Here is a 25382-nt window from a genome sequence, read left to right on the forward strand (position 1 = left end):
GTGAAGAGACAGGGTTTCTCTCTGGTACCCTGGCCATCCTGGAACTCACTTTGTAGACCAGGCAGGCCTCGAACCCAAGTGCTAGGATTAAAAGCGTGCCCTACCACCTAGCATGACCACAGCAAGTCTTATAAAGGAAAACATTTCATTGGGACTGCATTACCGTTCAGAGGTTCAGTCCATTATTGTCATGGCAGGAGGCATGCAGGCAGGCAAAGTGTTGGAGAAGTAGCTGAGGATTCTATATCTAGATCTGCAGGCAGCAGGAAGAGAGTGGGCCTGGCTTCAAAGCCTATCCTAACCCCAAGCCCCTGCCCTGTGACACACTTCCTACAACAAGGCCACACCTCTTAATAGTGCTAATCCCTATGGGCCTATGGGGGCCACTTTCATTCAAACCACCACTGTCGGGATGGCAGATTGGGAAGATTTTGATGTCACTTGTGGCTCTAATGGGCAGGCATGTGCCAGGCCTAAAGGTGAAAGCAGAGGACGGGAAGTCAGTCGTGAAGTCAGTCTGGCCCGCAAGCAGCTTTTAACCCCAAGTGAGGCTGTTGGCAAACAAGGAGTCATCCAGGGATAGAGACCCAACCTTAACTCTAACCCTAACCAGAGACCGAACCCGAACCCGACCCTAACCCAACCCTAACCCTTAACCCTAGCCCAACCCTAACCCAGAAACAAGAGACCTAACCATAATCCTAACCCTAACCCAACACTAATCCTAACCCTAACCCCTAATCCTAACCCAACCCTAACCCTAACAGAGACCTAACCATAACCATAATCCTAACCCTAACCCAACCCTAACCTAACCCTAACCCTGCCCCAGATACCTGCCTGGATCCTTAGGGCCAGGGAAGTGGGCAGGAGCAGCGGCAGATCCTGGCCAGTACCCGCAGTTGGTAACCATGGGGCCTCAATTTTCCCCTCTTGAGTATAGAAAAGAACATTTCCAGCCAGGCGTGGTGGCGCACGCCTTTAATCCCAGCACTTGGGAGGCAGAGGCAGGCAGATTTCTGAGTTCGAGGCCAGAAAGAGTGAGTGAGTTCCAGGACAGCCAGGGCTATACAGAGAAACCCTGTCTCGAAAAACCAAAAAAAGAAAAGGAAAGAACATTTCGGCCAGGTGGGTTCACTTCCTGCTCAAGTGGACCTGACATCAGGGGACAGCTGGCTGACCCCAGAGCTCTCTGCTTCTTGGCTGACAAAGTCCCTGCAATAGATACACAGAGCAGGGCAGTGCAGGTTATCAGTAGACCAGAGTCAAGAAGTACACAGCAAAGACTTAGTTCCATGACCGCAGAACTTGGACCCCCAGGATAAGAATTAGTGTCTGGGGTGGGACACTGAGAACAGGGGGAGACTAAGAAGGAATGGCAGGACTGTTCCTGGATTGAGGTCAACTCCCAGGGTCAAATCAGAGTGTTGAAATTGGACTTGGGTGTTTGCTTAACTTGATCTCCCCTAATCTGCCTCATCTGTTGTGCCAGGAGGAAAGGAAGGAAGGAGAGGAAGGGAAAAAGGAAGGAGAGATGGGAGACAGCAAGCAAGGCTTCATTTCCAGCCCCGTGACCTCTGGGCTCTGGGTGAAGAGGCATCTGTGAAAGAGGGATGAGCCATTGGCTGGTTCTATTAGTATCAGGCCCAGGCCAAGCCCCAGCGGTGTTGGGGAGGGGCTGGAGCCTCGAGGGTGCGTCGTGGCGGCGGCGCTCTCTAGGACCCAGCGACTCCGGGCTAGGGGCGGGCTTGGGCCTTGGGGGCCATAGGGGGGCTCTGGCTGCGGGGCGGCACTTTCAGCCGCACTAGAGCACAGCGCAGAGGCCCCAACAGGTAGGCGCGGGTCGGGCACGTCCAGGGGTGTCTGAGCACAATGCTCCGAGCTCGGATCCAGGAGCTGGAGAGACTTCGAGGACCCCTAGTTCCAGGATATGGAGCGGATGCTGAGGGGGCATCTGGCAAGTTGGGGGGATGCAAGATAGGACAGGCAGGGAGCTGGAACTTAGGGGTCAGTAGAAATGGGGGTGCTGGAGGACAGGACAGTTTTTTGCCCTTTCCTCCACCCCCCAGCGTTTGGGATGTGGAGGGCGGGGCGGGGGTCAGTCGCGGAGACAAAGAGAGACCCGAGATGAAGAGCCAGTGAGTCTGAGCAAGTTTCCGCCGGCTGATTGTTCCCAGCTGTACAGCAGGGCTCTGCAGCTTCTTGTGGGCCCCCCTCGGTCTGAGCCAGGGAGGGGTCTCCCGGTCCTCCCCTAGAACCACAGAGGAGCCAAGGGGTTTGGGGCTTGGGATAAGGCCGAAGTTGTGGAAAGGGCCAGAGGTGGGGGTGGATCAGCCATCCCGAATGCTCCTTAAGGCCTCCCAAACTCAAGTTTTAGAGTTTGTCTGGGTCCTCTGGGAGCGATTCATTATTCTCTTCTTCATGCCTTCATGCGGCGGTTAGCCAATGAGCCCCAGTCCCTGCCTTAAGCCTGGGCCCGGTGAGAGTGTGGGAGGAAGGCTCTGACACACTTTGGCAGCCAATCGGTTACTATTGTCAACCTCCGGTCTGGATGGAGCTGGTGACCCCCCCTACCAGGAGGCTACCCAGAGTTCAAAGAGTGGGGATTTGGAGCAGTGGTCCCTATGGGAAAAGGTCTAAGATGACAAGAACCTCAAGCCCCCACCAGAGAGAGGATGTGTGAGGGAGGTGCCTGAAATGGGCAAAGTATCAAGGAATCGCAGGAAATCTTAGGGAAACTGAGGCTAGATACCATGCTTCTGCCTCTCCCCTGCTCTCCCTAGATTCCCAGGGGGATCTACATCAGAACTGGGGTTCAAGCTGTATGGAAGAACTTCCCATGACGGGGTAGGAAGTCCTCTGGATGGATATGCCGGTGGGCAGCATCTGGAAATCACCATCCACTGACTAGGGCAGGGGATAGCCAGCCACTTCTGTAGCCAGCCAGCACTGAAGGCTGCGCTCATCCTGAACATAGCCTGTGCAAGCTGTGACCAGTCACCAAAACCACACTCTTGTTATCCAGTGTCATGTCAAAGGTTCGAGACCCCTGGCCCGAGTAACTTTGCCTCTCCTGATTAGCATGCTGGGAGTCGGAGGCGCCCTCACCTCCTCCAGCTCTTACTCCATGCTTCCTGCAGACAAAACAGGCCTGTCTCGTGCTTGCGTGCTCGTGTCTGTAGTGAAGACAGCCAGGTCTTGGGAGGCCTGGACCTGGCAGGAGTCTTGGTGGAGCTGGGAGTCCTGCCCAGCCCTGGCTGCTCTGGGGGCTCCTGGAGCCTGAACGCCTGTGGTTTCCTGCTTTCCTGCTGAGCGCCATGCTCAGGGCCCAGGGGCTAATTGGGAGCAGGTGGCAGGCCTGGCAGATGCTGCCGAGCTGGTGGCTGACTGTGGGCTGGGCAGGGCTGGTACCCTGAGGATGTGCCTGAGGTCATTGGAATTCACATAGTCCATCAGAAATGCAGGGAGGTGATGGGCCAGGGGTAGACAGGATTGAGCTGAGTACAGCCAGGGTGGGATAAGTGGCTCTTAGGTCGCCTCAGTGAGCAGGACAGAGTCGTGTCTGGTCCACTTGTTAAGAGGTTTTGTTCTTTTGGTTTTTTTGAAGGCAGGGCTTCTTGTATAACCTTGGCTGTTCTGCAACTCGTTCATTCTGTAGGCCAGACCAAGCTGGCCTCAATTAAGAGATCTGCCTGCCTCTGCGGGGACTAAAGGTGTGTGCTAACACCTCCAGGCAAGACCCAGTTTAAAAAAAAAAAAAAAAAAAAAAGCTCTGGAACTTGCTTTGTAGCCTCACACGAGGATGGCTGCAGATGTCCCTCCCCAGCCTCCAGATGCCTGGCTCTTAGCACCCCTCGAATAGTCGCAATCAGGGAGAGAAATGTGTTGTCATCCGGGGCCAGCTGGGCTGGCATGCAGCTAGCTCGCTCTCCTTCCCTCTCTCTCTAGCTGTCCTCAACGCCACCACCGCCTCCTCACTCCATGGTCATGAGAGCCGCCTGCCTCTTCCTGCTGTTCATGCCTGGTAAGCAGGTGGGGGGGGGTGGCGCTCACATGTGAGTCTTTGTCTTACCTCACGGCCAGAACTCTGGAGCCCAGCTCCTTTCCAGCCCTGCACCACACAGTGGAGGAGCCTCAAGGTGGGGAGTCCAGGCACTGGGTGCTAGACCCATGTAGGGCTCTACTGTTCTGTACAGTCTTGGCCTTTGAGGGGTCTTATCCATCACATAAGGAGATATCAGTGGGGACTGCAAAGGCTCTGCCGGACCTGGGAGCCACTCACTGAACACAACTATGCCGACTTCCTACTGTGAGCCAAGTACTGAAGATACAGCTGTGAATTAGGCGGACACACTGGGCACCCATCACATGGCCGGGCTAGGAACAAGGCAAATATCAGACAAGCAGACCTGGTAAATTTCATAGCGTGTTGAATGCTATGATAGAAATACACAGCAAGAAGCTGGAGAGATGGCTCAGTGGTTAAGAGCACTGGCTGTTCTTCCAGAGGACCCAGGTTCAATTCCCAGCACCCACATGGCAGCTCACCTGCCTGTAACTGTCTGTAACTTCCGTTCCAAGAGATCTGACACCCTTACGACAGACATATGCAGTCAAAACACCAATGTACATATAAATTATTTTTTTAAAAAAAAAAAGAGGGCTGGTGAGATGGCTCAGTGGGTAAGAGCACCCGACTGCTCTTCCGAAGGTCCGAAGTTCAAATCCCAGCAACCACATGGTGGCTCACAACCACCTGTAATAAGATCTGATGCCCTCTTCTGGTGCGTCTGAAGACAGCTACAGTGTACTTACATATAATAAATAAATAAATAAATAAATAAATAAATAAATAAATAAGTAAATATGAAAGAAAGAAAGAAAGAAAGAAAGAAAGAAAGAAAGAAAGAAAGAAAGAAAGAAAGAAAGAAAGAAAGAAAGACCCAGCAGGGAAGGTGGGTGAGATAACCCGGCAGACCTGAAATGTTAGGAGAGTTCCTGGAGCAGCTGGGAGGCCGCCCAGGGCAAAGGAGCTGGCAAGGGCAGGGAACTGACCCAGGCGGGACTCAGAGTTGGGATTCTGTGAGGCTGTCAGGGTGTAGGGTTAGAACCACCACCTAGTTTCTCTTTGTCCTCCCAATGTGGGGTGCCTACATGTGACCCCCTCTCCTCGGCAGGCCTGCTGGCTCAGGGCCAATATGATCTGGATCCTCTCCCCCCATTCCCGGACCATGTCCAGTACAACCACTATGGCGACCAGATTGGTAAGAGATGATCCCTTCAGTGTCCCCAGTGCTGCCATGTCACCTACCTGCCACTCACCCCACGCACATGGGTCAGCCAGGCACCCATTTTGGTAGGGTGGTAGGATCCCAGGGGTAGGTCCCCCTACTCTCCTGGGGCCGTGGGCTAGCCTGATCCCATGGGCTAGCCTGATCCCACCCATTCTGTCTCTATTTCACTTCCAGACAACGCAGACTATTATGACTACCAAGGTAAAAGTCTGGGGTAGGAGGGGTGGGGCCGGCCGCCTGGTGGGAACCTGTGGGGACCTTGCAGGGGAACATGAGCAGAAGCCTTGTTCCACCCTCCCTGCTACAGAAGTGAGTCCTCGGACCCCTGAAGAGCAGTTCCAGTCCCAGCAGCAAGTTCAACAGGAAGTCATCCCAGCCCCTACCCCAGGTAATGCTGTCTTCCCAGGCCCAGCTCCTCTTGTGCCTCAAGATCGAGGGTTTGGGATGGCCCTGAGAGGAGTGGCCTGAAGAGACCCCTTCCCAGTAACCCCTATCTCCCCACACCCACACTAGAACTGGCAGCTGCAGGGGACCTGGAGACTGAGCCTACAGAGCCTGGCCCTCTTGGTAAGCTGGAGAAAGCCGGAATGGCTTCCGAAAGGGACTGTGGGATTTGCAGGGCTTAGCCACAGTGGGATGCTAGATGGGGGAGCAGGCAGACCTGCCCCTAGGCAGCTTTGGGCTCTCCCACCCTGCATCCTCACTAGCATCTGGCCAGAGCTTAGGGAGGTGCCAGCACTGTCTTGGTGTCATAGCCCTGGGCTGTGTGGTGCCAGTGGGCAGGTGAGGAAGGACCAATAAGCCCAACAGAGTGCCACCTAGCTGAGGGCCTGAGAGGAGGGACCTGAAGACTGTGTATTTAGTTGGTTACGGAGCGGGGTGGTAGCAGCTTGTGAGCTAGTGTGATATTCCAGTGGCCAAGTGGGGTAGCTGTCAGCTGGTGTTCCAGTTGGGACTGGGACTGTGTGAGGTACAAAGCTGGGCGGTCCTATGCCACCCACCGGGTGCTGGATTTGTGTGGGTATCTGGGCAGGGCCTGAGGGTGCGTGGGGACCCAGACCTCATTCGTGAGCCTCCAGTCTGACCCACCCGTCCCCAGACTGCCGCGAAGAACAGTACCCATGCACCCGCCTCTACTCCATCCACAAGCCTTGCAAACAGTGTCTCAACGAGGTCTGCTTCTACAGGTGAGGGCTATGAGGAGCAGCTCTGAGCCAGGGAAGAGGGGATTGGGGCAGATGAGCTTAACTCTGAGGGAGGGTCTGGGCCTGGGCTCTCCCAATGGCAATAGGTAAGGGTGTGGCTGAGAGTATCCCTGGTTCATCTCCTAGCCTCCGCCGAGTGTATGTGGTCAACAAGGAAATATGTGTCCGCACTGTCTGTGCCCACGAGGAACTTCTCCGAGGTAGGAAGGCCTCTACCCTTGTCCTGGCAGCATCCTCCACCCACTTAGTTACCTGGCCATCTTGTCCCTCTACTGTCTGGCATGGAATATGTGCCCAGACCCACATGCAGGCTGCTGCAGGCTCCCCTCCTCCATCCTCATTGGTATGGGGCAGTGAGTTCCCGCCCTGACTTCCCCTCCTTCCACAGCTGACCTGTGCCGAGACAAGTTCTCCAAGTGTGGCGTGATGGCCGTCAGTGGCCTGTGCCAATCTGTGGCTGCCTCCTGTGCCAGGAGCTGTGGGGGCTGCTAGGGTGGAGCTGGTGTGAGATTCGAGCCCTGGACCCAGCTCGGATCCACCTCAGGCCCTGCCTGACCTGGTGCTTTCTCCCCATCCTGCCCTCCCTTTCATCCCGGACATCAGTGGGCTGCTACCCTGGGGAGTGTGGTCACAGCTGTCTTGGATCCCTCCCCATCCTTAAGTGGGGGCTCCTAACTGTCCAGTCTCCACCCCTTAGTGGGGTTCATCCAAGGCCTCGTTGTGGGGCCTGGGCTTCTCACTGTGCCTTCTCAGTGCCTGGGGGCAGCCCTCCTCAGTCTCCTCAGGTAGGCTGTGCCCCTTACCCAGCTGGTCTGCTTGGATTTCCTACGCCCCCAGGCATGGACCACCTCTGTTTTATATAAAATAATAAAAAGTTTTTACAAAAGACCATGGTCACTTTTGCGTCCAGGGACAGCTTGACTGCCACCAATACTGCTGGCCCCAAATACAAGGCTACCCAGCTCCTTAGAAGAGTGTCATGTGGCTCTACTTCTGTGTCCCACATCACACTACCTCCATCTGTGACCCAGAGGAGGGGGCCTGACACTCCCTCCCAAGATGCAACTCTTCGCGGGCATGTAGAAACACACAAGGCATTTTGGTTCTTCCTGTGAGCACCAGGGGTCACTGTGAGTGTTTCCTGTGCTGTTCTGGGGGTCCCTCCTGACAGGTCTATGTAATGGGTAAAACCCCTGTCCCCCAGAGGCTCACAGCAGTGGTGTCAGGTGCTCTGTGAGCCTCAGTGTTGTCACACCATGACACAGGAGCACAGACTGCCACATGGAGCGCTTCTGGCCAGCATCACTCAACAGAGCCAGGGCGAGATGGTGCACAGCCAGCCCTGCCCTGGTGCCTTAGACCAAGCTGTCTCTGAGCCCTGGCACTATCCAGAGGGCACCCAAGCTCATGGGGGCGGGCACAGCACCCTCGGCTCGAGGCCAGATGGAGAAAGAGGTTCACCACGCCCTGTGAGGCTGCTGAGCTCAGCTAACCGAAGCCTCAGCCCCCACCCTCCCAGATAGAGGAAGCATTTGAGTGGACAGCCAAATCTAGAAAACAGGTCACGTTACAAAAAGCACAAACGCTCTCCACAGTCAACATTATAAAAAAGTATAAAAATACAAGGGCTCTAAGGTCACGCGGGAGCTTCTGACAGGATGTCAAGGACAGACGCTGGGGGCTGCTCTGGCTCAGGTAGCCTTTCTGGGGTAGTAGACTTGTTCTGCTGCTGACGGAAACAAGTGCTCTCCCTGGCCCCTGGCTGGCTCATGCAGGACAGCCTTGGGCCATCAAGAGGCTCTTCCAGGAGAGGCCCGGGGTAGTACAGGTTGTAGCAACTCTGAGAAGCCATCATCTCTGCCACCCCAGTTCCCTCACACAGCACTCTGATGACCAGGCCCTGGGCAGGCTATGCTACAAAGTGTCTCTCTCCTGCCCAGGGGACCTGCTCAGGACTAGAAGGGTCTCATTTCTCAGGGGTGCCAGAGGGTAGGGAGACAGATGCCGAGCTCCTGCGAAGCTCCTGGTGTAGCTGTGCCTTCAGTGTGGATACCTGGAGAAGAGAAGGGCCCAGCAACCCAGGCCCCAGCTGCCTTCAGAGAACGGGGGCTGAGAGAACAGGGCCTATGCCACCTGCCGCCTGAGGGCCGGAAGGCCTCTGCTTCTCTTTTGCCCCTCATGGCAGTTAGGTGTCTATGCTCTGGCATCCTTATCCTTTCAGAGGCTGGGCCATGTGAAGCACCTCTGCCTAGCATCGTTCCACAGAGCAAGACCCCTGTGTCTGCTCCCAGCCCTGCCGTTACTGGGCTGTCTAGGAGTCCTGGCACTATGAGAAGAGGACCCTGGCCTAAGGAGGACCAGAGAGAGGCAAGGGAGATCTGGCTGGGCCAGGCTCTTGCCTGTGTCTGTGACCAAGCTGGGCCCATCCAAGCAGCCATGCTCTACACCAGGCCAGCCAGAAGTGACATCACTGGCCAGTAGGCGTCATCTCCTTGGGCTCTTGCTAGCGTTCCTGGGAAAGAGGCCTCTTTGCCCTGGGATCCCAGGTTACTCAGAGAGCCTGAGGCTGCTAAGGGAAGCATGCCATAGAGGGAGATGGTCTGATGGCTTGGAGCCAGAGAGTAAGCCCTAGGCCCCGAGATACTGAGGCTGGGGCTGGTACAGCAGCGATCTGCTTGCCCTTTTCAAGTTGTAGAGGTCATGACCAGTCCTCCCCTCCAGCCCCATACTTCCACCCCGGCCCTGCCTTCTCTCAGGGGAGACCACTGTACCTGCTCCTCGAGCCCTGACACCCGCTGGCGGTGGGCCCGCTCCCGTGCCTCCAGTGTACGCTCCGTCTGTACCTGGGCACTGCGCAGGCGTTCAACCTCCTGTTGCAGTTCCAGTTGCTGCTCACCCGCCTCTGCCTGGACCTGATTGTGGTTCCCCTCCAGGGCTACCTCCACCTGTGTCTACAGACAGGGGCTGCCAATCACGGTTCAGACCCAGCGTGCATGGCAGCGACAGTCTCTCCTCCCTTATCTCGCTACTTGGACAGCGCGCTTTCCAATCCTGGGTCAGGGTCCCAGGTGAAGCTCACGCCACGGGCCACCCCCACCCCCAGGACTTCTTGTGTTTTGCATGGAAATGGCACTGGGGGCCAGGCTGGCAGAGGGGCAGGCTGACCTCCAAATGTTGGATCTGCTGTTGGGCCTCGGCCAGGTCCAGCTCAGCTCCAGTGAGTGTGCGGTCCAGGCGGCCCTTCTCTGCATTCAAGCGCAGGGTGTCCTCATGGCTTCGAAGCTTCTCCCGCTCCACCTAGGTAAGAATATAGAGCAGGCATGGCTCTTGGGGCTGGCTCACAGGAGCTCTGTAGATAATCTGACAAGAGGAGACCCGGGAAACCTAGGGATGTCCCAGCACAGCAGGCACCTTGTCCAGTGTCTTCCTGAGGGCCACACGGTCCTTGTTGAGCTGCAGGGCTGAGCGCTCCAGATCACGTTTCTCAGCTTCCAGCTGGGCCAGGGTTCGCTGCAGACTGCCCAGGCGCTCCTGCAACAGGCGCCGCTCCTCCTGTAGCTTCTGGACGGAGCGCAGAGCCATGGCCTCCCCTTCCTGCCGCTGTCGCAGCGCCTGCAGCACAAGCAGGCAGGCCTTCATCCCACCACACCTCAGGGTGACCATCTCAACGTGGGGACAAAGGTGCTGGCCCACGGTGCCCACTCATATAGCAGACAACTGTGAGGCCTGTGTACGGAAAGAGTTGAGGCCACGTGGTTCTTGGAGGGATATGGGAGCGAGTCAGATGAGCCATGGTTCTTCATAGGTGGCTGGGTCAAGGTTTGGGGTGAAGTTGAAATGGGTTACCCACCCTATGCCAAGGGCCACACAGGCCACCCCTAGAGTTAGAGGCCCTCCAGGCCTCACCTGCTGCAGCTGCTGCAGCTGGCCCTCAGCATCGCCCCGCTGCAGCTCCAGGCTGGCCAGCTCGCCCCTCAAAGTCTGCACCTGTTCACCCAGGGAGCTGCTCTGCCTTCGCGCTTCAGACAATGCCTGTCTGGCTGCATCCAGCCGTTCCTAGGAGATAGGGCTGATGGTACCAAGCCAGACTGCCAGCCTGAGAAAAGGTTTTCCTCTGATGTATAGTTCTCCGAAGGCTCAAGGTCTACCCATCTGGAGGGCAGAGCACCTAACTGGTCTAGCCTGTGGCCAGTCACATTCACTGACCTGTGTGAAGGTGACAGCCACTGATACCCCTACTAGCCGGTTTCTTCTCTCACTGGTGGGGCAGCTTCCCCCCCTAAGCTTCATGACTGGCTAATTCCTTTGGCTCATTCCTACCTCAAGACCAGAATTCCTGACTGACAGCCCCATTGGCCAACTCTCAGGTCCCTCCACACCTGTTCTTATTGGCTGCCTCTTTCACTGGCCCCTCACTAGAAGACCACGGAGCCCACGGAGCCCCCAGACCTGTAGCACTTGGCGGTCATGTTCACAGGTACTCAAGGCCTTCTGTAGGTACAGATTCTTGTCCTGAGTGCTGCTGAGGCTGGCGCTGCTCTGGGCCAGGGCATCTGTCAAGCTCTGCACCTTGCTCCGCAGGCTCCCCTCGCTCTCCTCCACCTTGGCCAGTGCCCCACTGAGCCGCTCCACTGTCAGCTGTAAGGTCCCTGCCTTCACCTCACTGTCTGCCACCTGTTGGGAAGGTAGGGGACGGTTGAGGGCTCCCTTCCCACTGTGATGTCCACAGGAGTGTGAACCCATGCCTCTCAGCTCTCTCTGCACCTCATCCAGACCCCCACCAGTTCAGCCTACTGTAGCCTGGCCTCACCCCACTGTGGGTTGATCACCCTGTCCAGAACTCGGTCAACCTGGCTATTTGACAGGCAAGGACACCACCCCTCTGAAACTCCACCTGTCTGCCTCTGAAAGCTGACGGTGAAAAGCCGTCCTCACAGACTTGGGAGGGGGCTGCACAGTGCCTGGACATAGCTAGGCAGGGGCCATGTAGGTGTGACTTGGAGGGAGAGGGCCCACCTGTCTCTGTAGGGAGTCCACCCGATCCTGGAGGGCCTGCGCATGGGCCTCCCGGTCCCCCAGGCCAAGGCGGCTGCGCTGCAGCTCGCCCTCAAGAGCGCGCCGCTGCAGCTCCAGTTTGATGGAGCGGCTCTCAGAGGCATCCAGCACCTCCTTCAGCCGCCGCTTGTCGCTTTCCAGCTTCGCCTCAGTGGCCTTCATCTTGCTGACTTTCTCCTGTAGGTAGCAAGGCTCAGCCCCAATGCCACCCCATGCCTCCCCACACTCCTCTGTACCACTGGGACAAAGCAGGGTTAGCCTCAAGGACTGTGTGACTTGGGACTAGCCTGTCACTGCTGGGGCCTCAGTTTCCCCATTTGTCACAGGCTAAGCAGATATGAAGGTCCCAGAGTCGTTTTCTTTAAGCAGAAGCTAAGGTGTCATGTGACTACAATATGTCTGTACTGGGGGGGGGGGAAGCCCGGTCCAGAGGTGACACTACTACCTGGGGCCTCATAAACTCCCTGGGGAGGGAGTTGCAGAATGTAGACGCTGGACCCTTCCCTGCTCTACAAAAGGGCTTTCCAGACATGGCTGGAAACACGTCTGAAACCTGAGCTGAACCTGGCAGCTCCTGTGGAGGAGCAGGGCCCCCCCGCTCCGAGTTTTCATGGATGGTCTGACCTCCCTGCTCAGGACACCGTGCAGAGGGAGCTTCAGAGTGGACACGGGGCAGGGAGAACTTGGGACCATTCGATCCACACGCATACCCTGAGACTCACTGGTCCTGCTTTGTGCTTCTCCACAGCCCTCCCTGCCCTGGCTGGCCTGTGGGTAAGAGGGGCCCCCATTCTGGATCCCACCCAGCTTTGTTCCTGGCCTCCTCCCAGGCCCCAGGGGCTGCTGGGCCCCGAGCCAAAGCTGAAGCTGCAGACACAACAATCCAGTTCCAGCCCCAGCTTGGCCCCAGCCAGGGCGGGGGCGGGGCGGCTGGAGAGGGCAGGGGGCTTCAGCTGTGAGAGGCTGGACTATCATCACACAAGGCCTGGGCTTTCTGCCCCAGACACAGACATGCAGAAACCTACACATCAAACAATGTGCCACCATTTGTGCAGACATTCAGAGATCCAGGTCCTGGCCCAAAGTTTATAAGTACTGCCTCTGTGTGGCGATTACAGGTGACCCCCACCCAGGGGTGACAGCTGGAGAGCAGGCTGTTCCATGGCAGATCTGAACCTCTGTCTGACTCAGGCCCAAGCCCTTCTCCCTGAAGCACATGAACACTCAACACAGGACTAGCATCTGCTCCAAGGGAAGAGCCACAGGCTGTCCCCACAGGCTGTGTCTCAGGCAGAGGACCACAGAGAACCCTGGGGCCTGCTCCCACGGGCCCTCCACTCCTGCCCACCTGGCTGGCTCGGAGCTCGCTCTCGGTGGCCTGCAGGCTCCTCTCCAGCACTGCCATCTGGTCCAGCGTGGCCCTGCACTCCCGCTTGCTACGTCGCACACTCTCTTCCTGCAGTGCCAGCTCTGCCTGGGCCCCGCTCAGCCGCCTGTCTGCACTGCGCCAGGCTGTGGCCACCACCCAGTCCCATCAGGCAAGCCAGGAAGGCCCAATCTGTACCCCACCCTCTCCAAGCTCTGCCTGGACCATAGAGGGCCTGTAGGTTTGGGCCCATTGGGGCTGTCCAGGGAAGGTCTCCCGAGTCAGGTCATAGGACAGGACACCAATTCCCCAGCCTCCCACCTCAGTTGCTAGGAGCGTAGGAGGGGAGAGGGACGCAGAGGGAAGACCCACCTTCTTCGCTCTCAGCAACTGCCTTCTGCAGCTGCTTGGCCCTTGAGGCTGCATGGTCTCTCTCTGCCTCCATCTCGGCCAGCTGTTGGCTCAGGGTGCTGGTCTGGACCTTAAGTTCATCCTGTATCCCCAACAGAGAGACAGAGGAGGACCTCTGCTCAGACCAACACGGCTCCTCTTTTCCTAGGCCCTGGTCTCCCCACCCGGTCATCTTCACCAGTCTCACCCGTTCCCGCTGGGCGCTCCGCAGCTCTTGCAGGAAGTCTCGGAGGGCATCACGCACAGCTTCTGGGTCCAAGTCTGGAGGTGCCGGGGAGGCAATGAGCCCTGGAGATGGGGGCTGGGACCGAGGGCTATATTCCAAAGGACTGGGGCTGCTGAGACCATCCCCACTTCCTGGAAGGGAATATATAGTTAGGAGCACAGCAGGCACTGGGTGGTGGATACCCATTGGGAGTTCCCAACCCAAAGTGAGCTGGGTTCTCTTCCTGCCTAAGCCTGCCCCATCCCCCACCCCCTTTTCCCCCAGACAGGGTTTCTCTGTGTAGACCTGGCTATCCTGAAACTTGCTCTGTAAACCAGGCTGGGCTCAAACTCAAGAGATCAACCTACCTTTGCCCTTAGTGCTGGGATTAAAGGCGTGCACCACTACCACCCACTCAAGCCCAACTTCCTTATTTTTAAAAATAAAGTAGTTCTTTTCATTCTCATTTTCTCTCTCTCTCTCCCCTCCCCCCCTCTGTTTTGCAGCCCTGGCTATCCCAGAACTCACTATGCAGATCAAGCTGGCTTCAAACTCCCAGAGATCTGCTTACCTCTGCCTCCTCATTGCTGGGATTAAAGACACCCACCATCAAACCCCGCTTATTTGTATTGTACGTGTATGGGCGTTTTGCCTGCATGTATGTGTGTGCCACAAGTGTGCTGTGCCCATGGAGCCTGAAGGAGTCAGACCCCTAGAACTGGAGTTAAGGAAAGCTGTGAGCAGCCATGGGAGCGCTGGCAATGGACCCAGGGCCTCTGCGCTCCCTTCCCCTGCTCACCAGAGCTGCGCAGGATGCTGGTCTGCACAGCAAACAGCTCTACCTCCCTTGCATTTTTGTTTTGCCTTTTGTTTCTGACAAAATATATATTATTTGAAATGTGTTGCTTTAATCTTTGTTTGCTTTTTGCTCTGTGGGTGTTATGCCTGAGCCCAGGGCCTTGAGTGTGCTAGGTAAGTACCCTGCCACTGAGATCCACAAGCCCCTCTTCCTTTTCTAGATGGGTGTGGGTCTCATAATGTAGCTCAGGCTGGACAGGACTTACAATCCTCCTGCCTCAGTCTTCTGAGCATGAAGATCATAGGTATGCTTCCTCATGTCCAATTTTATGCAGTGCTGGGATCAAGCCCAGGCTCCTGAATGAATCGGATAGGCGCCATGCTGATGGAGCTGTGTCCGCCCACCGTAACCCCTGTAAGGTGTGACCTGGGAGGGATGGAGTATATCCACATGCTGTCCTTATAAAAAGGGATGACCCAGAAGCCATGTGAGCACTAGAGCTGTGTTACTGTGTACATATCCCACCAGCACCCTCAGAGGGGCTGTGGCCCTCAGCCCTCAGCTTCTGGCTTTTGAGAGAGTCAAACAGACAATTCTGTATGTTAAGCTGCTAACTGTGTGACAACTAGCCCACTGTTCCTAAGAAATCTATCAGATGGATCAAATACCTACGACAATACTTCAAGACAGCCAGGCATGGTAGCACATGGCTGTATTCCTAGCACTTGGGAGGCTGAGACAGGAAGACTTCCTGATTACAAGGCCAGCTTAGGCTACAGTAAGTTCCAGGACAGCCTAGAATGAGACCCTGCTCTGAAAACCGAGACAAAACAACGTGAACACTGAACCCACACAATGTCACGAGGCCACAAGCATCCCTGGATCTGGGGAGTCTATTCTCATGGTACTGAGGACCACAGTGCCTTGACAGAGCAGGCCTGGCCAACCAAGAGAACCAGGCAGAAACCAGGTTTGAAGCAGCAGCTCTCGCTGCCTCCTTCCTGATCTTGGTAATGTTGAATCCGCTTGCTCTTTCTATGGACTCTTCCGCGAGGGACTCATGTTTGTCCTCTTACTCACTGAGTGCAACGTTTCAGGGCTGATCTGCATTGCAGCATGTGTAAGAAGTCATTCCTTTTAACGGCTGAATACTACTGGACAGGCTGGATTCTTGCCTATGTGCTCCTGCTGACGGCTGTTTGCCTACTGGGAACAATCTGCGCTAGATTCTGCTGTGGGCGTGTCTACCACACTCGTGCTTGCAGTTCTTTCTAGCTCTGCACCGAGCAGTGGGAATGTCGGGTCTCCTGTCATTAACGACTCTATTTCAATGTTCTGAGGAGCTGCGAGCTCTCACAGAGGCTGCAGTAACCAGCAGTCTCTCCTTCACTTCTGCTTGCCCGCTGCAGCCAGCACATTCTCTCTCTCCTTCACATGCTCTTCCTACATCTAGACTCAAGCTTCCTAAGAGACCTGTCTGTCAACCTGTTTCCTGTGCTAGTCCAGTGGCACGCTGTGCACACACACACTAGGTGCTTGGTGAGGACTGAATGTGCGAATGGTTCTATGCACCTCTGGGAAAAGGTCAGCCCTGGCTGTGCCTCAAAAGAGGGTGATTTGGGGACCCCTGGCCTGGTGTGGGGTACAGAACTGAAATGCCAGGCTAGAGACCCATTAGGAAGGTGGGGTTCCAGTCTGGAGAGAGAAGTTGAGAGCACTGGCTGCCTTTGTTGTTGTTGTCATTGTTGGTTTTCAAGGCAGGGTTTCTAACTATGTAGCCCTGGCTGTCCTGGAACTCTCTGCAGGCCAGGCTGCCCTTGAACTCAGAGATCTGGTGTGGGCCTCCACTGACCTGCTACACCACCCACTCTTACTGAAGACCTAGGTTTGATTCCTAGCGCCCACATGGCAGCTCACAACTCCCTTTGGTGACTCCAATTCCACAGGATCTAATGCCCTCTTCTGGGCTCTCCCAGCACCAGGCATGCACGTGTACACACATATACACAGGCGCTCACACAAACACATGAAGAAGATGAGGCTCTAAGACTCAGAGAAGGCAAAGGAATGGTAAGAATCCCTCCCTAGGGCTGGCGAGATGGCTCAGTGGGTAAGAGCACCCGACTGCTCTTCCGAAGGTCCAGAGTTCAAATCCCAGCAACCACATGGTGGCTCGCAACCATCCGTAACGAGATCTGGCGCCCTCTTCTGGAGTGTCTGAAGACAGCTACAGTGTACTTACATATAATAAATAAATAAATCTTANATATAATAAATAAATAAATCTTAAAAAAAAAAAAAAAAAAAAAAAGAATCCCTCCCTAGCAAGGCTACGCAGGAGTCCCGTCCGGGAGGGGGCGTGGCCTCAGAGAGCCACCGCACCCGGGTGGACTCACAGACTCACCTCCAGCAGGCGCCTCCCGGGCTGGGGAGCTGGACACTCGGCCCAGGCCCAGGCCCCGGCGCAGGGCGGAGCGCAGGCCGCCTAGCTGGGCCTCGGCCACCCGCCGCTGCGCCTCCACGCGGGCAAGCTCGACCTCCAGGCCCTGCGCCCGGCCCTCGGCCGCGCTCAGCCGCAGCCCCAGCTCCGAGGTCTCTGCCCGCACTGCCTCCAGCCTCAGCTCCAGGCTGCGAGCAGAGTCCAGAAGCCTCTTCTCGGTACCACGCGCCTCCTCCAGGGAGCCCAACAGGCCTCGCTCACGCGCCCGGAACTCGGCCTCTTGCTCCTGCAGCTTCCTCTGGGAACCCTGGAGCTGGGGTGGGGATAAAGCCGCAAGTCACAAGACGGCCCCAGTCCCAACCACTAGTGTCTTAGTGCTCTCCACTCGGGGAGGAGGGGAGAGACAGGCACAGAGAAGGGCTACACCGGTAAAGGCCATCCATCACAGACTTGAGGCATTACAGCTGTCCTCTGGTGAGAAGGAGCCACCTGTCAGTCACCTCCAGCAGGCGCCTCCCTGGGTTCCCCAGGAAAGCCCCTCTAGTGAGCACAGCACCCTCCTCTCACCAAATCTCGCAACTGACAGAGAAGAATGCAGAAGCACAGAGAGCGAGTGCCCACCAGGAGACCTGGTGGCTGTGTGACATTGGGCAGATGCCTTGACCTTTCTGAGCCTGTCTGGTTATCCTGGTAAAATGGGGCTCACATTACCTACCTCATGTGCAGGCTGTGGGAGAATCAAGCAAGGCTGTCTTCAGAGCCTCCCCACCACCTCTTGGCGATCTGCACACATTGGGTCTACAGTTCTTTCAGTTGTTAGTACTAATACAACTGAGAGGGTCTCACTCTGCAGGGAAGTCAGGCCTGCAATGACCCACCCTCCTCTGGCCAGCCCACCCTCCTGCCCAGTTACCTCCTGTTTCAGGGCTTCCAGGCTGCTCTCGCCTTTCAGCAACCTCTGCCGCAGGCCCAGGGCCTCTCGCCGGCTCTCCTTCTCTGTCCGCTCGCCCAGGGCCAAGCGGCCCTGCAGGTCTGCCAGCTCCCGGCTCAGCCTGCCATTGTCACTGTCCAGTGTCTTCATCTGTGAACCAGAACAGGCAGGGAGGCCCTGCAGGTCTGCCCAGTCCTGGCCAGCAGGCTCCGGGACGGACTGACCTAGGACACAGGCATCACCTTAACTCCTGACCCACAGGAGCCTGCCCTGGTGAACTCGCAGAGCTCAGGTCACTCATTGGGTAGGTTGGGGAGGGGCAACAGCTCCAAGAGGTTGAGTTGACATCCAACTGCTCAAGTGACTACAGCTGGGCACCACAGCTCCCAGAGTCTCTGTTCACTGCTACAGAGGCAGCCATAGAGTGCTCGTGTGCCTAGCTGGTCCACATACCTACACCAACCAAGCCGACCTTCATTTGTCCCTGTGAGTTTAACCTGATATAATGGAAGAGAAGAGGCCAGGGTGTTGGAATGACTTGCCTACTACACAGCCCACAAGCTGCAGACGGGTCTGATCCCAGGCAAGGGGAACATGAGGGTCTATTTTAAGTCTGTTTCCTCCTAGGAGCAGATGGGGCAGGGTCCACTCACCTACAGAACTATAGCAGGGCAGGACCGACCAGGGAGCCTTCACACCGCCCCAGCCAGAGCCTAACACAGGCAGTCCTCCTGAGGGCCCTGGGCGAGCAGCCTAGGTGGGAAGGTGTCATTTCCAGGAGGACCATCTACCTCAGAGTATCAGTCTCTGGCTATCACACACTGCCTCCACTGAGGTCAGGGAGACTGGGTCCTGTTCCTTAGGCCTTCTAGAATGGGAAGCCTGAACTTTCCAGTGTTGACTGAGCCTTGCTGGTGACAGGGGGAGATCAAGTCAGAGGTCAGCTCAGCACAGCCTGCAGACAAGTTGAGCTATCTCCTGTCTCTGCTAAGGTAAGGATGGCTCTCCATCCTTTTCAAATGGTACAAAATGGCTGGGACAAAACAAAATGAAACAGAATCAGAGAGGAAACAGTATTTTCTGACACATGATAATCCCATGAAGTTCACAAAGTCTGGCTGGAGCACACCGCAACGTTCATGTTCCGTGTGTGTGTGTGTGTGTGTGTGTGTGTGTGTGTGTGTGTATGCATGTGTCTCCCATCTTGTGCTGGGAATCAAACACAAACTTTGCACATGCTGAGCAACACCCTGCTACAGAGCTGCACCCCCAGCCTCTTATGGATATTTTCCTTTTTAAAAATCTTACTTTGTTATTTTTACGTGTATGAGTGTTTTGCCTGCATGTCCATTTGTGTACCATATGTGCCTGTGGAGGTCAGAAGAGAGTCCTGGATGCCCCGGGACTGCAGTTATAGACACGGAACTGCCATGTAGGTGCTGGGAATGAAACCCAGGTTAGGAACAGCAAGCTCTCTTAACCACGGAGCCATTTCTCCAGCCCCGACTTTCATTTCTTGGCAGTTGTATGTTGCAAAGGCAGGGCTTTCGGCAGTGCTCCTCTCACCGAGCTGGTGAGATTTGACTTTGAACAGAGTCTCAGTAAGCTGACACTGCTCTTGGACCAGTCTTACCACCCAGGCAGGTCTTGAACCTATGACCCTCCGGTCTTAGTGTCCATAGTAGCTGGGATTACATGCCCCACCATGTGCGGGTAACCTTACAACACTAAGGTAAGTAGAGATGGAGATAGCACACGGCCGGTAGAAGTAAGTACTGAGCTCTAGGTCAGCTTGCTTGCTTGGCCCAGCTCCTGGGAGCTGGTCTTTTACTTACTGGTCAGGCTTCTTTAAAACTGGACAAGATGCTAAGGCTCCCTCTAGGGACACTTAAGTCTGAATATGAGCCAGGGCACAGAGGTTCACAGGCAGAGGATCCCTCAAAGCCTGCAGTAACCCCAGTCAAAACCCACTGGTTCATCAGGTTAGACATTTGGTACAACCACTACTTTGGTCTGCCGTGGGTTCCCTTCTGGGGTGAGCTGGTGTATGTGGGGGCAGGGTATTGTGTCTCCCCAGAAAAAGTCAATCACATACGCGTGAAGGCCAAGGGCAGGTAAAAGATTTTGCTTTTACACACAGTAGAACTGGTCTCCTGAAACGGGTGCTGCTGGCCAGAGCCTGTGGAAGGGCGGAAGCCAGGGACGTACCTGTCGCCTAAGCTCCTGCAGCTCACGTCGAGCCTCCAGCCGGGATCGCTCCACCTCCTGCAGTGAGGCCCGCAGCTCTCCAGCCTCCTTGGCTACAGACACGCGAGCCTCTTCCAGGAGGGCCAGCTTCTGCTCCTTGTCCTCATTGGCAAGCTTCAGGCTGCAAGGCAGAGGCTGTTCTGGGACAGTAGTTCTGTGCCCAAGGCTTGCCCTGAGTCTGAGTTGGTCTGGCCTCGAGATAGCCTAAGCACCTGCCCACATGACTATCCTTGCAGTGACATAGTGCGGCTAGGGAACAGCCTTGGGAGGAAGAGAGAGGCACATCAGTGACTCTGGTGGGGGTTCAGTTTCCAGGGTGACCGACACAGGGGAGGCCTGAGTGTGACCCAATCTCTCTGCTGCCACCTGTCCATTCTCTGTGGTAGGCTGCACCATCTACACGATTCCCTAACCATGGGGTGAAGTGAGGTCTGGGCCAAGGTTCAGTTAGAGCAGTGGTTCTCTCTCTACCTGTGGGTCGCAAACCGTTTGCGGGATGAAGAAGTCATATATCAGATACCATCTGCCTATCAGATACATAACAATTCATAGCAGTAGCAAAACTACAGTTATAAGGTAGCAGTGTAAATGACTTTATGGTTGGGGTCACACACCATGAAGAGTGTATTAAAGGGTCACAGCCTTAGGAAGGTTGAGGGCCACTGAGTTAGAGAATGGGGCACGGGAAGCAGGCAGTCCCCTGCCGCTCTCACCTGATGCGCTCGCTCTCTGCCTTCTTCACTGCAGACCTCAGCTCCTCGTTGGACCGCCGCAGGGCCTCCCGCTCCTTGGCGCCCTCACTCAGGCTGCGCCGCAGCTCACTAGCCTCTTGGCGATGGGCTTCGGAACTGTCCTGACTGTCCCGACCCTTACGCTGAGCCTCCAGCAGCTCCCTCCGCAGCCCATCGCGGGTGTCCTCCAACACACGCAGCTGAGTCCTCAGCTCTTCTGCCTGTGAGTCCAGAATGGGGTCAGGGCCCCTCAGGCTAGGACCATGGCAGAGAGGGGCCAGTAGGCCACCTCCCTCCCTGGCTAGGGGATATCGTGGTCCCAACACTGCCCCATTGATCTATGGTGAGTAGCTGACCTAAGTTACAGTAGGTATGGGGCAAGATATGCTGGGCTCAGCAGTGCCTGAACTTGACATGAGTCCCCCAAGCCCCCTTGCAAACATCAGGTGCCTAATGACTGTTTACAGCCCCCTCTCTGAGGTAACCATTGTCTGTCCTCACGCAGGCAGGAGGACTCCCAGAACCAGCCCCAGCATACACACAGCAGCCCTCAGTGATGCCAGGACAGCAGCATCAGCTCACCTCCCGCATGCAGGCCTCCCGCTGCCGGCCCAGGTTCCCCATCTGTTCCTCCAGTTCTTTCACCGTCTGGGCATGGGCGGCAGTGGCTTCCTCCAGCTGGGCCCGGAGGTCTCGAAGTTCAGATGTCAGGGCGTTCAGTGTGTTCTGAAGTGACCAAGATCCTCACGCTTATTCCTGACGTGGCCCCCAACACCCACCCCGCTGCACTGCTCAACCCCGGGACTACCCCTCCCAGGGGCCTACCAAACCTCGGTGCCTTCCTTGAAGCTCACCTCTCTATACTAGTAGCCTCACCAAGGTGGTGGCCACCTCCTTCAGTTGGGGGTCCTGAAGGAAGGGCTGGACCTTCCACACACCTGGCAGCATCTCCAGGCCCTCCACTCTAACAAGCTCTTTCAAGCCATGCTGGTTTCCCCTTGGTCACAGGCCCAGCTGGGCTGCCTACCTACCCGGTCCTGTTCCTGCCGGCTCTGGGCATCTCGCTTCTGCCGTTCCATCTCCAGAGAGATGGCAGCCAGACTGTGCCGCGTTCCCATCAACTTCTCCGACAGCGCCGTCTTCTCGGACTCCTTCAGGGACAAGGCCTAGGCAGAGGCAAGGATGACAGGCCTTAGTGTGTGGCTGGGCCTTTCTCCTAGCCTTCCGCTGGTGCTGGCTCGCAACACTGGCCCACAGCGGGAGGACGAAGGGCAGAGGCGCCTGCTCACTGGAGTCCCCCGCTAAGGAACAGCAGCAGAGCCTGGGTGTGGACATGATCTACAGAGCTAACTAAATCTTCCTTGAGTCTCGGTTACAGATGAGAAAGCTGTAGCTCAGGAAGACTGTGATTTGCCCAGGGTGACAAAGCAGGAGATAATCAAGTCGGACCTGCTCTGTTACCTTACAGAAAACCAAGAATTAACAATTTGGAAGGATCATTAAGTGCCTGTGGGTCCTGCCCAGAGGCATCCAGCCTGAGGCAAGCAGAGACAGGAGACAGCCTTGTGTCACCTGTCACTGTCACTGTGCTAGGCCTCCAACTCTCCTGCCCTGCAGTGAGAGCTGAGACCCTGGAAGAAACTGGCTGCTTCCTGCACTCCTAGCTGCTGGGTGGGGGTGTGCTGGGCAGAGGTGGGGAGTCCCAGAGCCGTCCCCCTACTCCCCGCCCCCCTCCCCGGCTCACAGACCTGCTGCTTCTCGCTCTCCGCCAGCAGCAGGCCCTCGTCCCGCTCCTGCTGCAGTGCAGCGATCTCCTCACTCAGCTCCTCCTTCTCGGCCTCCATCCGCGCCAGCAGCTCCTCTCGCTCCTGCTGCAGCTGGCCCTGCAGCTGGGCCCGCTCTGCCTGAAGCTCCCGCCATGCAGCCTCCTGAGGGCCAGAGCAGGGCTATGTGACACACTAGGAGGGGCCCACAAGGTTCCTTGCAGACGTTGGGTCAGAAGAAGGCACAAATACCCCAGAACTAAGAGCCATGCTACCAGGTCACTGCAGGGCAGGGCACTGGAAGCTGTGCTGAGGCCACCTCAGGTCTGTGAAGACAACAGGGAACCCTAGTGGCCTGGGCTGAGAACAGGAATGGCCCTGGGGAGGATGGTCAGCAGCCATCCAGGGAAAGGGAGAACTAGGCCAGCAGTGTAGCCTGGAAGCTGGAACACGGTGACAGTGGGCCAAAGCCACAGGCACAGGCACTGGTCTGACCAGGTGAGCTGTGGCACTGAGGGCTAAGGCGACAATGGGGACCCCTAAGCCCAGGTGATAGACAACCTGAATGTTACTTTTTAAACTTTTAGGTTTATTCATGTGTGTGAGTATTTGTCTGCAAGTATGTCTATGCACCATGTGCACGCCTGATGCCTCTTGAGGTTAGAAGGTGGCATTGGATTCCCTGGAACTGAAGTTATGGATGGTTGTGAGCCATCGTGGGGATGCTGGAAACCGACACCAGGTCCTCTGTAAGAGCAGCAACTGCTGGTCCATCTCTCCAGCTCTGTTCAGACAGCTAGAGGGTTGTGTAGAGGGAAATAAGGCTAGATGCAAAAAACCTCTGGGACCCAGACTGTCAGAGAAGCTGAAGAGAATACAGACTTGTGGGCATTGACAAGACCAGGAAAGGTGGTGCCAGGGGCCACAGCGCATGGCTCACTGGGAACATGATACAGCCATGGCAAGGACAGCTTTCTCAGGGTGAGGGCGGGCACTGCCTGTCTCCGGTGGTGGGTGAGGCCCTTCTTCAGGCGCTGCCCTGCCACCTACTGGCCATATGTGGTAATTTCCACCCAAATCCGTGGAGGTGGGGGACAACGGGGGCATCTTTTTCACCACTCTATAAGTCCTGCCCGGGGACCATAGCTGTTGGAGGCCACCCTGCCCAGGCTGTTTTTGAAGCCCTGTCCTGGGAAACACTCCGTGCTGGGGATTCTCAAGTAACAGGAACTGCCAGGAAATGTACTAAGCACTTGGTGGCTGCGCTAACCCTTTCACAGGATCCATAGCAATCTATCCCTGCTTCTATGGAAGGAAAAAGGAAGGCACAAAAACCTTATATGGCATCAGTGGAGTGAGACCAAGGTCAGACACAAACTCAGGAAATACAAGCAGACTCAAGTGTGCAAGTGATTTCCCTGGCCCGCCCTGCCCTGTCAGTCCTGAACCTCATCGCAAGTAGAAGCTTTCTACTGTACACTTGTTTGTTTTGAAACAAGGCCTCTCGTCATGTAGCCCTGGCTATTCTGGAACTCTGTAGACCAGGCTGGTCTCGAACTCTGAGATCTGCCTGCCTCTGCTTTCTGGGTGCTAGGATTAAAGGTGTACACCTCCACACCCTGCTTTCTGCTGTACGCTACACTGGCCTTGCTCCAATGACTGTGGGTCTCCATCAGGTTTAGACCTGGTTTGGGGCCTGGAGCTCTACGTATCTGATAAGGACAACCACCCCACCCCTTACCTTCTCAGCTACCCCCAGCTATATATCCTTCTCATATCCTCTATGGCAGGCATCTGTTTCACAGATGTGGAAACTGAGGCAGGGCAAGACAGAGGAGAGCACAGAGACAGGGAGACTCAGAGCCCTGCCCACTCCTCCCCAGGACCGAACCTTCTCATGCTGCAGTCTCTGGAGATCCTCCTCATGGGCTGCCCGCTGCTCCCGCAGAGAGGCCTGTGCCTCCCGCTCGGCTTGCACTAGCTTCTGGGTCATCAGCTCCTTGTCCAAGGCCGCCTTCTCTTCTGTGGATGTTACCTGCTGCCGTAGGCCTGCCAGCTCCCCTGCACAAGAGGGACGGATGGCAGGAAGGCAGGGCTGAGTCACATGTCCCTCTGGACCCACAGACTTGGGCTGTATGAGCCACACGGGCAAAATCAGGTGAGAGCGCTTTCGTGGCACCAATGCTGACTGCCTTGAGGGAGAGCACTGCTCACCACCCCTCTGGGTACCAGTTCCCCACCTGCCTCACGGGCTCACTGGCTCTGCTCTCCTCATGGACAGGGGACGGAATGGCTGGTGAGAAGGGCACCACAGAGGAGAAGGATATCAAAGACACAGTGACTCTGTCACTGACACGCTTGCTGGGTCAATGCAATCCATACGCCCTAGCACATCATAGTGCTTGGATGATGCGCCTGGTTAGTTTAACCTCATCCTCGTCAAAGACGATGCTCCAAGACCAGCAACCACTCAAGCTTTATGGAGTGTCTCCATTAGGGACAGTGCCCCTCACTGAGGGACAAAGCAGGAGGCATGTCCCACCTGGACCTGTGTATGTCACCCAGGTGTGAGCCCAACAGCATTGCCTGGGTCTGTGTGACTCCGCAGGTGCTAAGCTACTGTGCTGAGCTGGAAGGACCGAGTACAGAGTGTAGGGAGCGTGCGGGAACCCTGGGCTGGGACCATGGGACTGAGATTCACGACAGCAGCTGATGGAGCCCAGAGTTCTCTAGGGACCTCAGAAGCCTCCAGCCTCCCTGATGACGAAGCAGCAGCAGCCACAGCTGGCACTCTGCCAAGGCCTTCGCTAGCTCCTTCACCTCATCCTGGCAACAGGCTAGGCAGGTGGCCATGCCCCTACCTCTGGTGCCAAAGGAACCTAACTCAGAGAGGGAAGGGCCTGTTCAGGGAGCCATGTGACAGCTCTGGATAAGG

General features: G+C 56.3%; 2 protein-coding genes across 11 annotated transcripts in view; one reads left to right on the top strand and one right to left on the bottom strand.

Annotated features, from left to right (window-relative positions):
* The first annotated feature begins 1771 nt into the window (after nucleotides 1-1771).
* Nucleotides 1772-7385, top strand: Mfap2 (microfibril associated protein 2). 2 transcript variants are annotated; one of them, XM_021159583.2, is made up of 9 exons: nucleotides 1772-1832; nucleotides 3949-4024; nucleotides 5178-5264; nucleotides 5469-5495; nucleotides 5602-5682; nucleotides 5808-5861; nucleotides 6394-6481; nucleotides 6626-6699; nucleotides 6888-7385. In XM_021159583.2, the coding sequence occupies exons 2-9, from the start codon at nucleotides 3982-3984 to the stop codon at nucleotides 6989-6991; spliced, it is 558 nt and encodes a 185-aa protein (XP_021015242.1). In that variant the 5' UTR covers nucleotides 1772-1832; nucleotides 3949-3981; the 3' UTR covers nucleotides 6992-7385. The 2 variants fall into 2 exon arrangements, with proteins under 2 accessions (XP_021015242.1, XP_029332367.1); XM_029476507.1 differs by lacking the exons at nucleotides 1772-1832; nucleotides 3949-4024 and having other exon boundaries at nucleotides 5199-5264; nucleotides 5574-5682; nucleotides 6888-7332.
* A 663-nt stretch (nucleotides 7386-8048) lies between these two features.
* Nucleotides 8049-25382, bottom strand: part of Crocc (ciliary rootlet coiled-coil, rootletin) — a 44985-nt gene continuing 27651 nt past the window's right edge. For all 9 annotated transcript variants that reach the window (XM_021159582.1, XM_029476503.1, XM_029476501.1 and 6 more), the window contains 18 exons: nucleotides 24339-24508; nucleotides 22433-22612; nucleotides 21716-21850; nucleotides 21267-21410; nucleotides 20667-20905; nucleotides 19915-20074; nucleotides 17689-17856; nucleotides 16740-17088; nucleotides 13519-13688; nucleotides 13293-13413; nucleotides 12903-13066; nucleotides 11516-11731; nucleotides 10949-11173; nucleotides 10406-10555; nucleotides 9911-10111; nucleotides 9665-9796; nucleotides 9271-9450; nucleotides 8049-8552 (listed from right to left, as the gene is read on the bottom strand). In XM_021159582.1, the coding sequence (XP_021015241.1) occupies nucleotides 8466-8552; nucleotides 9271-9450; nucleotides 9665-9796; nucleotides 9911-10111; nucleotides 10406-10555; nucleotides 10949-11173; nucleotides 11516-11731; nucleotides 12903-13066; nucleotides 13293-13413; nucleotides 13519-13688; nucleotides 16740-17088; nucleotides 17689-17856; nucleotides 19915-20074; nucleotides 20667-20905; nucleotides 21267-21410; nucleotides 21716-21850; nucleotides 22433-22612; nucleotides 24339-24508 (3191 nt within the window). In that variant the 3' untranslated portion in view covers nucleotides 8049-8465. The remainder of the gene's footprint in view (nucleotides 8553-9270; nucleotides 9451-9664; nucleotides 9797-9910; nucleotides 10112-10405; nucleotides 10556-10948; nucleotides 11174-11515; nucleotides 11732-12902; nucleotides 13067-13292; nucleotides 13414-13518; nucleotides 13689-16739; nucleotides 17089-17688; nucleotides 17857-19914; nucleotides 20075-20666; nucleotides 20906-21266; nucleotides 21411-21715; nucleotides 21851-22432; nucleotides 22613-24338; nucleotides 24509-25382) is intronic.

This window comes from Mus caroli, chromosome 4 (genome assembly GCF_900094665.2).
Source record: "Mus caroli chromosome 4, CAROLI_EIJ_v1.1, whole genome shotgun sequence".
Taxonomy (NCBI): Eukaryota; Metazoa; Chordata; class Mammalia; order Rodentia; family Muridae; genus Mus; species Mus caroli.